The 16906-nt window shown below is 43.4% G+C and overlaps 1 protein-coding gene across 2 annotated transcripts in view; it reads left to right on the forward strand.

The window, feature by feature from the left end:
- Window positions 1–16906, forward strand: part of BICD2 (BICD cargo adaptor 2) — a 90054-nt gene that overhangs the window by 40798 nt on the left and 32350 nt on the right. For both annotated transcript variants that reach the window (XM_005149352.3, XM_031049217.2), the window contains exon 2: window positions 6515–6727. In XM_005149352.3, the coding sequence (XP_005149409.1) occupies window positions 6515–6727 (213 nt within the window). The remainder of the gene's footprint in view (window positions 1–6514; window positions 6728–16906) is intronic.

Consider the following 16906-nt stretch of genomic DNA (forward strand, 5'->3'; position numbering starts at 1 on the left):
TCTGTACTTCAGTAATCTCTTCAAACCTCTAGATTCCTTGGTTCAGCCTGGAAGAGCACTCATGCCTTGAACAAAACCAGTCAAGTGCTGGTGATTTTGAGTGGCTCCTGCATTACTCTGAGCCATGTCCGCTGCTTTCAGTTGCCTGTGATTTATCCCTCAGATTTACATACTTTTTTTGGTGGGTTACATAAAGAGGATTATATATTGAATGATGTGAGAGGAGGCTACAGCCCCTTCCCAGCTGTGTCCAACATCTAGCCACTAGCTCTTGTAACAAGATGTAGAGTTGCTGCTTAGCTATGGATTTAGGCACAGTTGCCTTTAGCCCTCTGGACTATGCAAGTTAATAAGGTTAAATGTCTAGATAACTAAGCTGACAGGCTAAATTAGACTTCTGTCATCAAATCTTTTCATCCCAGTGGCAGTGCACTGAAGCAATATATTCTAAATATAGGTCTCAGTGTGTTTTTACCATTAAAAAAACAAACAACCCCAAACAATCCCTCTAAATAATCTCTGAAATGTCCCTGTAATCTGTGAAGGGAAGACACTGTGATCTTATCAGGCATTTGCATTTCTTCCTGCTGAATTTGAAACTTTGTCAAATCTTGGGGAAGTTTGATGATCACACTAGCACAGCTTGAATGGATGCAAAGGAGCACCAGAGCTTGACCACTCTGCTGCCATCCTGTCCTTCCTGGCTCATTCTTCTTTGGCATTGCCAAAGCTTCCCTTCTGGTCTACTGAGGCAGGTGTGTTGGGGCAGGGAGACTGTGCTGCTGGCTTCTCCTCTGCCATGCTGCCTTCCTATCTCTGAGGGAAACATACAGGAGCCTGCATGGGAATAATTCACACAGCACAAGACCCAGAAATCATCATAACCTTCTATTGTGGTATCAAAAAAACCTCATGTTTGGATTTGGGAGGTTTTATTTTCTTTTTTATTCTCAAATTTCAGTCTCTTGGAAGCAGTAGCTCCTGTAGTGCACTTTCTTCTAGTACTGTTATGGCATAAAATGCCAGTTCCGTTACGGCTGTAGCTTCCCTGCTTGCCTGTGTGTCATGGCTTAAGCCCAACTGGGAACTCAGAACCACGCAGCTGCTCGCTCACCAGCTGCTCGCTCACTACCCACTGCCCCCACACCCTCCTCCTGGGTGGGATGGGGAGGAAAATAGAAAGAATGTAAATCCCATGGGTTGAGATAAGAACATTCCAGTAACTAAGTTATAACATAAAACCACTGCGGATACCACCAAGAGTAATAATAATGATATGGGAAATGAGGAGAGAATATAAAGCTAAAAGGGAAAAGGAAAAGAAAACAATGAACACAAGTGATGCACAATGCAATTGCTCTCCACCTGCCAACTGATACCCAGTACAACCCAAGCAGCAATCTGGCCCTTCTGGGTAACTTCCCCCAGTTTCTATACTGGGCATGACATGCTGTGGTATGGAATATCCCTTTGGCTAATTTGGGTCAGGTATCCTGCCTCTGCTTCCTCCTGACTTCCCATGCCCCTCCTCCCTGGCAGAGCATGAGACTCAGAAAGTCCTTGATCAGGGTAAGTGCTACTGAGCAGCAACTAAAATGGCAATGTGTTATCAGTGTTATTCCCAAACTAAAGCCCAAACGCAACACTGCACCATCTATTAGGAAGGAGAAAAAAAAAACAAAACCAACTGTTATCGCTGAATAAAGGACACTGAGATGAAGCAAGGCTCCAGTTGAAGGTCTTTCAACAATTTAGAAGTGTGAAGGAGCTCAGTAGCCTTGCTGGTATTAAGGACTTTGGTCTCAGTGGGCCATCTAAGCAGGCTGTTGCTGGAAGGAGGTGCGAGTGTCTTCTGGCCCCAGTCTGAGCCCCTCCATCAGTCCATCCCCTCCATCGTGCCAATACTGCCATCAGCCCTGGTCACCCAGCTGAGGGACCTTGGAGCTGAGTGGAACTGGTCAAGGTTAGGTTGTACTCAAAAGATTATGATCTTTCTGGGAGCATATGAAAATGCTTGTGTTGATACAGCTTCAGGCTTTGATACAAGTCTGGTATGTTCATTTAAGGGCTCTGCTGAGAAACTGTTAGTCAAAGCGCTGGTCTAGTAAGTGAAGAATGCACCACCAACCATGTAAGTAAATTAAAAATGAAAGCATATGAGTGCAGTGCACAAGAGGAATATGACCCCTTCTGTTGAATTCCTTGCTCTCTCTAAAGAGGTATCAATCCTTTCAGAACTGTGTTTTTGCACTCTGCTATTATTGCTATTTTAGTTCATTATGGTCATAATGAATTTTTTTTATTAATGAAAAATGTGCAATGCTTGCTGAAGCCATGGAAAATATCTTTTATTTTGAATCTGATAAGCAGAAAGAATTAGGTGCTGAACTGATTCTAAAATTTGTAATGAAATTCAGACTGACAGTGTAAAAATATGAAAAAAGTGGCTTTTAGTGCTAATTTAGTGCTAATCTTCTGATGCATGTTAATATACCATGATTGATAATAATGCTAATGAGACATATTGATAATTAACATGAAGTTAAGTTGCTACGAGTAAAATATGGAAATGTGGGATCTTCTCATAGAGAGGGGAGAATACCAGAATTGCATGGTAACCCAATCACAGTATCATGGAATGGTTTGGGTTGGAAGGGATGTTAAAGCTCATGCAGCTCCAACCCCCTGCCACAGGCAGGGATGCTTTCCGGTAGAGCAGGTTGCTCAAAATGTGCGAAAACTGTTTGCAAAGGTGGTTGTAGTTTGTCTGTTGCCTGGCCAGCTCTCCTGATATGAAATGCTTTTCACAGTATGATTAAGAGGCATATTTAAACTCAATTGCTAATTATGTTTCCACACAGCAGTTCAGAAAAGCCACAGTCTGCAATTCTGAAGGTAAAACTGCCCTGAGCAGATTAAATTCCCCCAAATCCCAAACTTGGGGGGAAAGGACAGGGGGTAAGAGACTGGGAAGAGGTGGGGGCTGGGGGAGAGGCTTCTTGTGCAGGTGATGCTCATCAGTGCCCATTGTCACTCTGGGCCTGTTTGCAGGATAAGTTGCTTGATTTAAAGCATTTCTTCTCGTGTGCCTGTTTTCGTGTTAGTTTTGTTTGTTGGTTTTGTTTTCTCATGGCACTTGAGTGTGAGGTTTTAAGAGCAGCTGGTCACTGACAGCAAAAGCCAAGGTGCTGCTCTTGGTGTCGTAGGAGGGTACAGGTGCATGAATGAATCATCATATTGAATCAGATGTGTCATCACTTCAGTCCAGCATGTTTCTGCCAATGATCAACATCTGAAAAAAGGCATTTGGAAGATGCAGAATGATGCTACCAGCACAAGATAGCAATCCCTAATGGCAAGAGACCAGCTTAAGTCCCAGTGCCTGACCTTAAACAACTCTTCCAGAATGTCTTGACCTTTGCTTCTATACTTGTATGCTGTTTCTGGGGTTTATGTGCAAAATGGCCAATGTCTTGCTGGTATTTTCATCCCAATAATTTGATTCGATATCCTGTAGCAACCTACTGTGGTTTATTCTTTTTATTAATTTAAAGTCACTCCAGGAATGCATGTAACTTCCTCCCAAGATGGATATAAAATGTTAATTGGTTTACTGCAAATACATTACTAACATCTTGACTCTCCTTTCAGCTGAAGGATTTGTGGTTGAAGCTAGGATTAATTTTTCTTTTTCATTGCAGTGATGGTTGTATTTTCCCTGGTTCATTTTCAGTTACAGATAATTGGCAGGATTTTAGAATTGTTTTTTGTTTTTTTTTTTTAAGACTCTCTTGGCTTTTTTGCTCCTGTGCCAGTTTTGTGGAATAAGCAAAGAAACATTATCAAATTTCAATATCAATGGCAAGAAATAGCTGAAGAGACCTGTGATTTTTATATGCTGTTAATTGAGAGCTTGTTCGCCAAACATTAATGCTGTCTGGGAATCTGTGATAAGCAGAGACCATGTAACTACAGCTTCTCCTAGCTCCGTATTCATGTGAATCAAGCAATCTGACCCCTCAAGATAGCAAAATAATCTACCATACAAAGAAGGTGTCTCAAGTACAGTGGCTTGGGGAAACAAAGGAAGGTTGGCACCTCTGGGTTTCGGCTCTCTGTAGTGGGGAAAATTAAGTCATGGCCTCTAAAGTATGTAAGCTTTTGAAACCTGCAATACTGAATTTTTGTCATGCCTAAATCAAGATGGAGCTTGTAGGTGCTTCATGGTTTGTAATCTGGATGTTGTTTGGAATGCATGTCCATGAAAGTTTTTTGGAAAACCAGAACTGCTGGAGGTAGCACTCTACTGTCAGTGGGGGGAGTATGGGGGCTGTGCGTTCAGCACTATTATGCATTATGAGAGAAAAGGAAATTGGAACTTTTAAGCTGCTATTAGTAGTAAAGGCATCCAGTTACTCAACATTTTGAAAAATGATATGAATCTTGAAAGGGCAGTGCTTTTATGTTTGTTACATCCCCAGCAGTTTCAGGTGGTTTGTTTGTGTGGCTCCGAGTCCCTGATCCTGATCAGTATGTGAAAGCTTAAGAGTTCGATTTTCCTGCTCCACATCTGTGATACCTTGGGGACAGTGCTGGCAGCTTTTGGCACAGTCTTATTTTCTTGCTGACTACTGCTGATGTGTCCACCTTGGGGCATTGCAGCTGTAAAGCTGGTGTCTGTCCTCTGCTCTCAGCATTCTGCTCAGAATCTTATTTTCCCCTTTGTTCCATATGTCTACAGATACTTAAGCAGCTGCATCCCATGACTCCTTAAAAGGAGTCCTGTATTTGTAATCAATATTAGTAATCAGTATTAGTGAACCCTTCAGCCCAGGCAACTGTAGCTCTGGATGGACAATGCCAGAGGCATATTGCTCTGGGCAGCAAATTATTAAGAGGCGCAAAGTGGAACATAGATGTCTCTTCCCTTTATTCCTTATGCAAGATTGACTGTGTACCCTCACTTCTAAACAGCTCTGGAACTGACTGATGTGCAGGTCGAAGACTAGCTGGATGGCCATCTTTTACCTTCTGGTAGTGCTTCTTACTTGCTCCCTCCATTGTGATGCTCTCGCATGCAGTATCACCTTTCCTTGGTACCTTTTTGTAGGTAAATCCCACTGAAACATGTATTTGTAAACCAGTGAAGTTTTTTGAAACACAGGGTTTTGCATGGATTTCTGATTTTCTTCATGGCATTACCATATGATTCCCGTTTGTAACTGGGATGCAGGGTCACTTGCTTGCACTTTGCCTTTGTCTTGGGAATTTGTGTTGGGAGCCTCCAGGTGTCTCTGCCTCCAGAGGCCAGGACTCAGACCTCAGCTGAGCTTCATTCTGTGTCTGCCCACCTGCTAATGACATTAAGCTTGCCTATTGCCACTTCGCCCTTTCTGATGTTCTTGATTCAAAATTTAAGTAATACTTTGTGTTGGTATTTTTCAAGCTTTCTTCATTCTTGTTTAGAAAGAGCAGCTTGATTTTTAGGTCTGTGAAGCATTAGTAACAAAACTGCACTGTGTTTGGTCATCTTTTTCCCTTGCTGTCCCTTGATAGATGTGTACAGCTTGGTTGCCAGGAGTGTCCTGCTTCTCAACAGTGAATATGTCCTCTGTCTAGTACAACATCTGTGTATGTGATTGTGGATCAGCTGAAGATTTTATAAATGCTGTCATGCAAAACAAAAACCTGAAGACCAAAAAACACCAACCCCTGTTGTTTCTACTCTGCTGAATGTGTGTTTTGGCAGTTTGTGTGCTCTAAGGACTACAAGCAAGCGGGAACTGTGTGCAGGGGAAACATGGATGATATACTAGAATTGTACCTTATCCCTTTTTTCCTTTGCTCTTGAACTGTTTTTTTTTTTAGGGAAACAGAACTGGTGCACAATAGCAAAAATCTATTCCCTCTAAGAAGCTGTTTCTCAGTCAGGTGATGCAACTTGGGCACAGTGTTAAAGCCACTTAGAAGGCTACAAATATCCTTGGTTAGCTTTCAGTTAGGTTGTTAGCAGATGCCTATTCCAAGGTCCCTCTTGGAGGTCAACCCTCTGATGTTGACCCACAGGCATTCAGTAGGGCTTCCACAATTGTTGTAGTTGACTTACATACATTCAAGGCTCTCCTTAACATAGGGTGCAACTCCTCTTTCTCCTCTCCTCTGCCTGTCTAAGAGAGCCTATAACCATCCATTGCAATCTTCCCACCATGTGAGTTGTCCCACCATGTTGCAGTTATTACAATGATACCATATAACTTTCTGACTTCATGCAGAGTTCCGGTTCCTCCTGTTTGTTCCCCAGGCTGCCTGCATTGGTATACAGTTCAGGTGGCTGATCTTCTGGCTCTTCTCTTGGGAGGTACATTTAAAGGAGCATTTGCCTCTGCTCTGGTTGGCCTGGCCTATTCCAGAGTTGCATCAAAGAAATAGGAGCATAAATATTTTCAACTCTTTAAAATAGAAGTTACACAAAATTCTAGATTTACTAATAAAAGGTGTTTTCTGACTGTCCTAGGCTTTTGGGCAGGCCCACACCAACCACAAGAAGGTCACAGCAGATGGAGAGAGCAGAGAGGAGACCTTGATTCAGGAATCTGCTACCAAGGAAGAGTACTACGTGAAGAAGGTTATGGAGTTGCAGACCGAACTGAAGCAGCTCAGAAATGTTCTTGCCAACACTCAGTCTGAAAATGAACGCCTTAATTCTGTTGCACAGGAGCTGAAAGAGGTGAGTGAAGGTGCACAGTGTGCACCACAGCTTGTATTGTAGTTATGTTTTCTTGTCCTGGGTAACAAAAATAAGGAAAATTCTTGAGCTGACAAGTAATACTGGAAGCTGATATGATGCATTGTCTCTTCAGTGAAATATTACATCCAGATGAAGCTCTAAGTCAGCAGTGCAGTAAATGCAGCTTTCTGGATCCCTCCACTGAACCAGCCTGTGGTGGCCACAGTGCTTCTGATCCAGTACAAATTCAATCCACCTTGTTCAGGTATCTGCTAGTTCTGCAGAACCATTGTACTGTGTCAAAAGTGATTTGACTGACAGGTGATTGCGTGTCTTGGCCACACTGGTGCTGTGGGCGTACCCCACATCAGTTCCCACTGCATTAAGAAGCAGAGAAATCTGTTTAATCCAAGCACAGTGGTGTTGTGGATGTACTTTTTCTGCCTTGCTCCCAGTTCTTGCTGCAAAATACTCGGGGCATGCTTTCCCCTTTTATTTCTTTTCCCACCCTAACTTTCAGGATGTGGGAGCATAACATAAAAAAAGTAGCAGTAAAGTTTATAGTCTTGTATTTTCTCTCATGCAAGTGATGGGGTTTATTTTTTCATAGGTTGCTTATCTTACTACCTCAAAAGACCTTTGACCTTTTATTGTTTAATATTGTCTGTTTCGGAGAGGAAATAGTTGCTGAGAAATTGACATTAAAAAGTTTAATTACTTATGAAATCTGTAGCTCAGCAAGAGTTCTGTGGCACTGATGAAGAAAAGGTTGTTTTGAGAGCTCAAGCTATTAATAAATTTACACAGCAAAAGTTGGAGAGATTGCAAACCATAGATGGATGTGGTAAACAGCTAGCAATTACTATCATGAGCTTTCTTGCATCTTCCTTTGAAGCACTGGGTGCTAGTCTCATCTAGTCCTGGGATAATGGACTAGCCTCCCTTGCCAGGAGAGGAGGTTACTTAAGAGCTCACATCTTAATCTCCATGTACAATGCACAACCACAGCCAAAAATCAGAAACGTCTAATTTAATTTCTTGAGGTCATAGTAACAAATACGTGGATAATATTTCGTGGTAAAATTAATGAGGAAATGTGGGTTACTTCAGTGGAGATTTGGGGGTTCACTACTACCTCTCTTTGGGTATGACGGAGAAAGAGATTTGTGGGGCAAACTGTCACAGGTGATCAAACAGGCCAGTCAAGTTCCCCTTGAGCTCCTGGCTGTGGGAGAACAGAGCTAGAATCAGGCCATGTGCTCTGCTTAGGCAAGGAAGCAGTACCTGCAAGCACACACACAACTCTAGTCTGTATTTCCTAACCTTTAAGGACAGTTTAAAAGAAAAGCCTCCTCACCCTGGAGGCAACATCATGTCTGTAATGGGTTCCAGACACTGCTCAAAAGCATGTGTTTGGCAGATTTCAATCCAGCTCCCTTCGTCATGGCAGCTGAAGGTGTTTTTTTCCTTCTAGATACTGCTATGTTTCAGCCACCTCTGCTTTGAGCTGTGTTTTGCTTTATACAACCCCTGAATGAGCTGTCAGTTTGCATGGATTTAGGGTGTGTTTTTTTCTTGTGCTTTGCCCTTCTATCTCACTCACACCCCGTTTTACACAAACACACTTGTGTGAGTTGGACTCCAGGAAGAAATGGAGAGTGCAGGAAGAGGGGAGGTTGGGGATGTCAGGTTTCTTGTGAAAATTTTAATTTGGTTTAAATATTTCACTCCCCTTTTTTCTTTTATTTCTTTTTCTTTTTTTTTTTAAATGCTCTCATCTGCTGAACAGGGGAAGATGCAATTAGTTACTTGACTAGAAATAAAAGCTGATGATAATTACTGGATGTGTCTGATGTTGAACTTTGAATGGAAACCTAATGCAGTTGAAGAAAAATAAAAATTAAAACCTAATTTGGTAAATAACTGGAGTCTTGAAGTTAGGGGATTCCCTCCCTGTCACTTCGTGTCATCTCAATGTGTGTGTTCTTCTTCCTTGCCTTTTTTAGCCTAGCTGTTTCTTCTGTGCTGGTAAATTCTGGTGAGATGAAGAAAGGAGGAGGAGAAAAAGAAATGGCATGAAAGCTGTAGTGTTAAAATTAAAACACCTGTGCCAATTGATTGTGTGTGGTTTGGGATTCTTCTCCTGAAGATGAGAAGACAAAAATCACAGGCTGGTTTGGGTTTGAAATGACCTCAGAGCTCATGGAGCTCAAACCCCCTGCTGTGGGCAGGGATACCTTCCACTAGACCATGTTGCTTCAACCTGGCCTTGAACAACTCTGAGGATGCCTATTTGCGTGTTTCATTTTGGTTTGAATTGCCTTCTAGTTATTGGTAGGAAACCGACAAAAGGTGTGTGAACAGAGATATCAGCCTTCTCCTGGCCCACCAAAAAAACAAGACAACATGACCATCTTGAAGGGTATGGCTTTCCTCTCAAAAGGTGCATCAGAATGTGTCAGAAATTCAAATAGGTGCTGTTTTTCCATTGTTGTCCAGGTATTGTTGTCCTGTTTCTACAAACAGGGCGATATGCACAGCTCTCCTGTGGTGATTTACAGATCTAATAGCAAATTTAATTTGAAAGTGTTGTGTAAGAGGAATCAAGGAGGAGGTGTTGTGGTTGTTCTAAGGTAGTGAGCAAGATGAGCAATGGGGTTTTCTCTAGTCCCTGTTGCCAAGCTTAGCTTTAGCCCATTTTGTAGTTAAAGTTTTATGTTGATACTTGTCCAGGGAGATTCTGTGCTATAGAGTTCTGCTGTAGTCTGGAAGCGTTGGGGAAGAAGGTGGAATATCATCTACTCCTTTATACCGCAAAGATGGTGGAAATTACTGCCTTCATTTCTTCTGATTGCTGATGAAAGAAAAAATGCTGTGGCCATTCTCTGCAAGATGGAGAAGACTTTGTATGCAGATCTGTTCTTTATAGTGTGTATTTTGGACATTCAGTATTATTACCTATTGAGAGAACTGACTTGCAAGTTGTCTGGGGGAATAGGAAACTCTGCTTCCATCGCAACTGTTCTGGATTTGATCCAGATAAGAGGAAGTATGTGGAAAATGTGTATCTGTGTCCTCTGATCAGGCAGAGGGCTTCTCCTGTCAAAACAAAAAGGAAGGTTAAAAGCAAAAAAACCCACCACCAAAACTCAGAAATTAACTGAGGCTGAATCTCTGCCTTATTTTTTAGGGAGATTTGCTTGGCAGGGCTGGTTGCAAAAGTTTTTGCAGCTGAGAAGACACAGAGGTTTACTGTTACTGAAGCTTTTAGTAGCATCCCAAGGAGGACGATTGAGTGCATCAGGCAGCAGCTCCTCTTGAGATGCTGCTGGCAGTAGCAGTGGTGGTGGGTTGAAACCAGATGTTGACCTACATGAGTTGGAGGTATGTTTATGACTGCATGTTTGAGATGCTATCATTCCTTTTTTGTCTTCTCAGGACACTTGCATGGAAGCAATGAGTTGTTGGTAGAAGACATTCAGTACACCTGGGGTTACTGGAGCAGGCACAAGTGGTTTTGACACTTTCTTTTGAATTATCTAACTTTGGCCTGTTGAGACAGGCTGGCAGAATGATTACTGATTATGAGTTTTACTGATAAGCTAGCTCAGCAGTTCCTCTGTCCAGGAAGAGGACAAGGAAAGAGTAATTACTCCTGAGTAATTGCTAATTGCTGTTCCTTTTTAATATTCTTCATCTCTCCCGTGTTTTAGTGGCACCAAAACAGATCTCAGAGGGTGATCTGGCTGTGAAGTCATGAGGTAGCCGTGCCCAGAGAAGCTGAAAAATAAATGAACATTTTTTTCTCAGGAAAGTTAAGGATGTTCCAATTATGTAAACTAAAGAAGGAAATATATTTTAATCAGTATATTTTAATTCTGATAAAATGTATATCTACTAGCTTTTATCCGGAAAGTGTGTGTCAGTCAGAAGGTTAATGAATGGCATGTGGTTTCCAGGCCCTGCTATGTGCAGGAGACTCTCTGCCGCTTTGATTGATAATGCTGGGATTCTCAGGTCTGTGTCAAATAGACACACAGCTGTTTATCCTGGTTTGGTTTGGGGATTTTTAAATTGTTTTTAACCCTCAAGAAAAGGAATATCCAGCACCCCAGCACATAAACCTCTATAAAATTGTCAGGTTTATCCCTTCATTCTGTTCCCTTGCCTCACACTTGAGGAATTGGTCATGAGTTTGTTTAACCAAAGTCTCATGCTGTCAGGGTCAGATTGGAGAAAACCCCAGTGCCAGAACCTGTTTCATTTCATTACCCCAAGAGTGAAATTAATACGGAGATGATGTCAAGTACCATAATCGGACAGTTTGTTTATTACAAATTACAAGAAGACAGTTATTATAAAAAAGGGAAATTATTGCAATAAAGGGGATAGTGATAGGACAGATTGGAAAAAAGGTAGAAAATGAAGCAAGTATTTGAGGTGCAGAGAGTGAGAGACAGAGTCACCACCATGGATCCAGCGGTGTCCCAGGGATGCATTGTCATTGTTGCCAGTGGTGGGAGTTCTTCAGGGTTCGTAGTTGGTACCAATACGCTGTGTTGCCATTCAGCGAGACCTGGACAGGCTGGAGAGTTGGGCGGGGAGAAACTTGATGAAATTCAACAAGGGCAAGTGTAGAGTCTTGCATCTGGGGAAGAACAACCCCATGTACCAGTACAGGTTGGGGGTTGACCTGCTGGAAAGTAGTGAAGGGGAAAGGGACCTGGGGGTCCTGGTGGATAGGAGGATGACCATGAGCCAGCAATGTGCCCTTGTGGCCAAGAAGGCAAATGGCATCCTAGGGTGCATTAGAAAGGATGTGGTTAGTAGGGCAAGAGAGGTTCTCCTCCCCCTCTACTCTGCCTTGGTGAGGCTGCATCTGGAATATTGTGTCCAGTTCTGGGCCCCTCAGTTCAAGAAGGACAGGGAATTGCTTGAAAGAGTCCAGCGCAGAGCCACAAAGATGATGAAGGGAGTGGAACACCTCCCTTATGAGGAGAGGCTGAGGGAGCTGGGTCTCTTTAGCTTGGAGGAGACTGAGGGGTGACCTCATCAGTGTTTACAAATATGTAAAGGGTGGGTGTCAGGATGATGGAGCTAGACTTTTTTCAGTGATATCCAGTGATAGAACATGGGGCAATGGGTGTAAACTGGAGCATAGGAGGTTCCATGTTAACATCAGGAAGAATTTCTTTACTGTAAGAGTGACAGAGCACTGGAACAGGTTGCCCAGGGGGGTTGTGGAATCTCTTACATTGGAGATATTCAAGGCCCGCCTGGACAAGTTCCTGTGTGATGTACTCTAGGTTACCCTGCTCTTGCAGGGGGGTTGGACTAGATGATCTTTTGAGGTCCCTTCCAACCCTTGGGATTCTGTGATTGGAGCAGCGTGTTCCCCAAGAGTCTGCTGGAGGTGATGTCCTTGTGTAGGTGCCCTTCCAGAGTCCCTTTGAGGGTACCCCATGGAGTGTGCCTTGTGGAGTTGCCCTCATGGTGATGTCTCATGGAGTCTCCCTCAGGGTCTGTAGTAGTCATTGGTGGCGTGTCCTCATGGAGGTGTCTTTCTGGAGTCATCCTCATGGCCATGGCTCCCTGGCAATCTCTGTCGTGGTGATTACGTTTTTTCTCTTTTGTGAAGAGTTGGGAGGAGTACCTCTGCTCTTTGTGTCACGTGTTACACGTTCTGGGTGCACCACTTTCAATGGTCTTGCAACCAGCTCTTTGACTGCATCTGTACACGCATGTGTCTGCAGCAATTCTTGGGATAATGGGTTGCAGTTCGTCACACCAGTCCTCAAGGTAATGGACTTAAGAGTCTTAGCTGTTTCCCACTCATCACTCAGGCAATGGACAGTGGAAGAGTCTTACCTCAACTCCTCCCACCCATCTCTGAGACAAATAATATGTGGAATCCCATCTCAGCTTCTCATACCAGTCTTTGAGACAGTGGACAGTGGAGTCTGATTTCAGATCAGCCTCTCATACATGTGCTAGTCAAATCCTGTGAATAATTTTCTTAACTGAGTTTACGGCTTATGAAGCTCACCCATGCTCTTTAGTAAGCCTAAAACAAATAACAAGCCAGCACTGGCATCTCTGTTCTTCATTGAAGACCCAGAATTCGGTCTCTGGTTGTGGGCAGCCAAACACTTCACTGAAGGACTGTCATGGGTTCAGCCGTCGCAGTCATTTTTCTCCTTCTTGTAGCTGGTGCAGTGCTGTGTTTTGACTTCTGGGCTGGGAATAGTTGCTTGGTGGTGAGCATATTTTGAGAGTGTTTTTGTTCAAGGCCTTTGTTTTTGTTCAAGTGCTTTTTGTTCAAGGCATGTGTTCTGCCAGGGAGGAGGGGAGGCCGGGAGGAAGGAGAGACAGGACACCTGACCCAGGCTAGCCAATGAGGTATTCCATACCATAGCACGTGATGCCCAGGATGCAACTGGGAGAGAGAGAGCTGGAGGGGTAGAGCTCTAGAGGAAAATGGAGGAGGGAGCACGCGGTGCTTGGCCGGGCAGGGTGGAGTGAGTTATGGGTCGGTGGCTGGTGGGGTGTTGTATTCTTTTCGCTTGTTATTGGCTGTATAATTATTATTGTGTTATGCCTTAGCTATTAAACCGTTCTTATCTCAGTCCATGGGGGCTACATTCTTTGGATCTTCCTTCCTAACTCTCTGGGAGTTGGGGGACTTGGTTTAAACCACGACAAGGACACAGATAGTTGCCAGCACTCTGATTAGAAAAACTTTGAGTGGAAGCTGATCTTCAGTCACTGGAAACAAGACATGTTCTATTAGATCCCTTTGACCATGACTGCCTTACATGCTCAGTAATGCAATTGCTTGCAGTCACCTCTCCATATCCTTGCATGCAGCAGCACTGCAGGTGCTTGTGTCAGCTTTCTTGGCCTTGCAGTTAGAACAATGTGAACATACTGTGTCCTGGGCTTCCTAGCAATGTCTCTCCCACCTCTGTTCACATCTCTTCATCAGGAACTGTAATGATAGGACAAAGGTAATGGGTTCAAACAGGCAAAGTTCAGATCAGATGCAAGGAAGGTCTTCCCTGTGAGGGTGCTGAGGCCCTGGAACATAGAAACGCTGGCTGCCCTGTCCCTGGCAGTGTTCAAGGCCAGGCTAGACAAGGCTTGGAGCAATCTGGTCTAGTGGAAGGTATCTGTGCCCGTGGCAGGGGGTTAGATCTGGATGAGCTCTAAAGTCTCTTCCAGCCCAAACCATCCCATGACTCTGATTCTCATATTTGACTGTTTTACTTGCTAAGAAGCATTTTTTTTGAGCTTTCAAAATAGTAGGCCATTAAGTTGTTATATGTGACCCTGTCTGCTCAGAGTGATGGTGGCTGACAAGTCTTCTGTAAATACACAGTAATCTGATTGCTGAAGTTCTTCAGGTTTCTTTAACATCATCAGTGAAGGAAGGGTATTTCTAAGGTTATAGTTATTGTCCTGGGTTCAGCAGGAGCAGTTATTTTTCTCCTTAGTAGCTGGCGCAGTGCTATGTTTTTGACTTTAGCCTGAGAACAATGCTGATAACACTGATGTTTTTAGTTGTTGCTAAATAATGCTTACTCTGATCAAGGACTTCTTAGTCTCATGCTCTGCCAGGGAGGAGGGGCAGAGGAAGCCAGGAGGAAGCAGAGACAGGACACCTGACCCAAACTAGCCAAAGGGGAATTCCATACCCAGCACGACATGTCCAGTATAGAAACTGTGGGGAGTTACGCGGAAGGCCCAGATCTCTGTTCGGGTCAGGCTGGGTATCGGTTGGTGGGTGCTGAGCAATTGTATTGTGCATCACTGGTGTTTTCTTTTCCTTTTGCCTTTTTAGTTTTTTATTCTGTTCCCTTGTTTTTTTCCCTTATCATTATTACTGGTGGTAGCAGCAGTGGTTTGTGTTATACCCTTAGTTATTGGACTTCTCTTATCTCAACCTATGTGAGTTACATTCTTGTGATCCTCCTCCCCATCCCTCCAGGAGTGGGGGAGGAAGAAGTGGGGGAGTGAGAGAACGGCTGCATGGTTCTGAGTTATGGGCCATGACAGGTATACATCTCTTTCCCCCTAGGATTTCTAACTAAGACGCTGAATAATCCTTTGAGTTGCTTTCTGGTTTTCTGGGAAAGAAAAAGAAATGGAAGCAGGGTGGTTAATCTAGAGAAAAAGGCAAGAAGAAAATGGAGAGTTGGGGTTGAATGTTGATGAAGAGCAAGGAGTGAGCTCCTGTCGCTTAAGGAGCTGAACTAAAAGGGTAATGGCTTAGTTGGAAGAATATGGTGAGCCTTGCTAGAAAGCTTCTGTAGCAGAGCTCTGAGGGTCTCTTTATGCTTCAGCTTTGTATACCATATGAAGTTACCTGAGTGCTGATATAACCACCAGCAACCCAAAGTTAGCCAGAGTGGGAGAGTTGGACATGGAGGGTAATGGGCCAGTTCTACACAGCCAAGGTACTGACAAAAACCATACAAGCAAACAGAACTGTGTGACAGAGCTGAGACCTTTGCATGAACTTCTGTAAAACCAGGTTGCAGGCTGGTAAGTTGTGGAGAAAAGGGTATTTTGGTTAAAAAAGAAAAGAAAAAGGACAGTGTTTGTCCTGCTCTGCCTGGTGTGTTACAGTGAGACCTTCTGAGGGTTGCTCTGTTTGGTCATGGTGTGGTTGCCCAGCCTGCAGGAGAGGCTGCAGGGTTGATATCCCACATCACTGTGTACTGCCATTCCCTACATTGTACAGGAGAGGCTGCAGGAGAGCTCCTAGAAACTGGTGTGTTCATCAGCACCGAATCTGGGAGCAAAGCAGCCATGTGACATAGCTTTCAATGTAGTGCAGTGGGGATGAAGATGGTTCTTCCCCTCTTCTTCAAGAATTCCATACTAATGCTGAACTTCTAATGGAAAAGCCTCAGAGCACAAAGGTTCTGGCAGAGCTGATTACCTATGGTATTTTAGGTCCCTTCTGGATTCCAGTGTAACGCTCAAATAATACCCCGCAGCAGTGTATAGCAGATACTCATTGATTCATTACTATTTTTTTGAACTGTGTGGACAGAATTGCATTTAATGGTGCTATAATAAGCTGAAGGAGTTACATCTGATGTGAGCAGTGCAGCTGGGGATCAGCTAAGCGTTTGGGGTTTTTTTGGTGTTTGTTTTTTAAGAATGATGAGAGCTGAGTGTTTTTACAAAGAGGAAGCACTGCATGTAGTTGGTAACCATTTGAAACATAATAAAAATACATTCCAAAGAAGATGAATTGTCATGGAAATTCAGTTGGCTTGCTTTGCACATACTCAAGGAGGCATCTGCTTGTGGTTTCTCTGTTGTTGTGCACTAATATATTCAAAGGGAAGATGTTAACCATGGTTTCTCTTGCTGTAATAGCAGCTGCCTAGAAACTCAGAGTCCAAAACTGAATTAATACTGGAAATGGGGGTCTTCGAAGTCACCATTTGAACACTGTATTGAACACTGTGTATTTTCAGATTTTAAAGAAATATTAAAATAAATTAATGTTCTTCTGACATGATAAAACTCTACATGATTCTCTAAGTCTTAATTCAGGTTCCACGATCCTCTGTTGTGTGGGGACTCATAGGTAGTGTGCTTGCTGTGCCAGGTGATCTTTTAATTGTTCTGGTCTAATTAAATTGCTACGTGTCTTTCAGAGCTGCAGGAAAAGCAGGATCAGTCTTTCTTGTTAGTCACAGCTCCTGGTAACCTTCATCACAATCTTTAGCCTGCCTGGGGTGTCTTGATTAGCATGAGTGGTGGAGGGAGGAAGTCTCTTGTATGCAGCTGTGATCTTATAAAAACTGTGAAATCAATATGCACTATTGCAGGAGTAACTGGAAATGCTCTAGGCAGTGAAATAATGTCTTGAAGTTACTTTACAAGCTGTTAATTCAAGAGGTTTGTTCTCCCCCTCCTCAGTGAAAACTTCGGCTGTGCTGGCAGCACTGTTTTAGGATGCAGAAGCAGATTTGCCTTTTTGGACCTGGGCTTGGCACTGCTTCCATTGAAGTAGATGACCCTTGGCCATCCAAGCAAGCAAGATTTGTTTAGATCAGAGTGGAATCCTTTTGAAAATAGGAAAGAGTGTGTAGTACGGTATGCCACAAAGCAGTACTGGGATGGACTTGGGGAAAAGACCTGCTTTATTTCACCTAGCAG

Source organism: Melopsittacus undulatus, chromosome 9 (assembly GCF_012275295.1).
Source record: "Melopsittacus undulatus isolate bMelUnd1 chromosome 9, bMelUnd1.mat.Z, whole genome shotgun sequence".
NCBI lineage: Eukaryota > Metazoa > Chordata > Aves > Psittaciformes > Psittaculidae > Melopsittacus > Melopsittacus undulatus.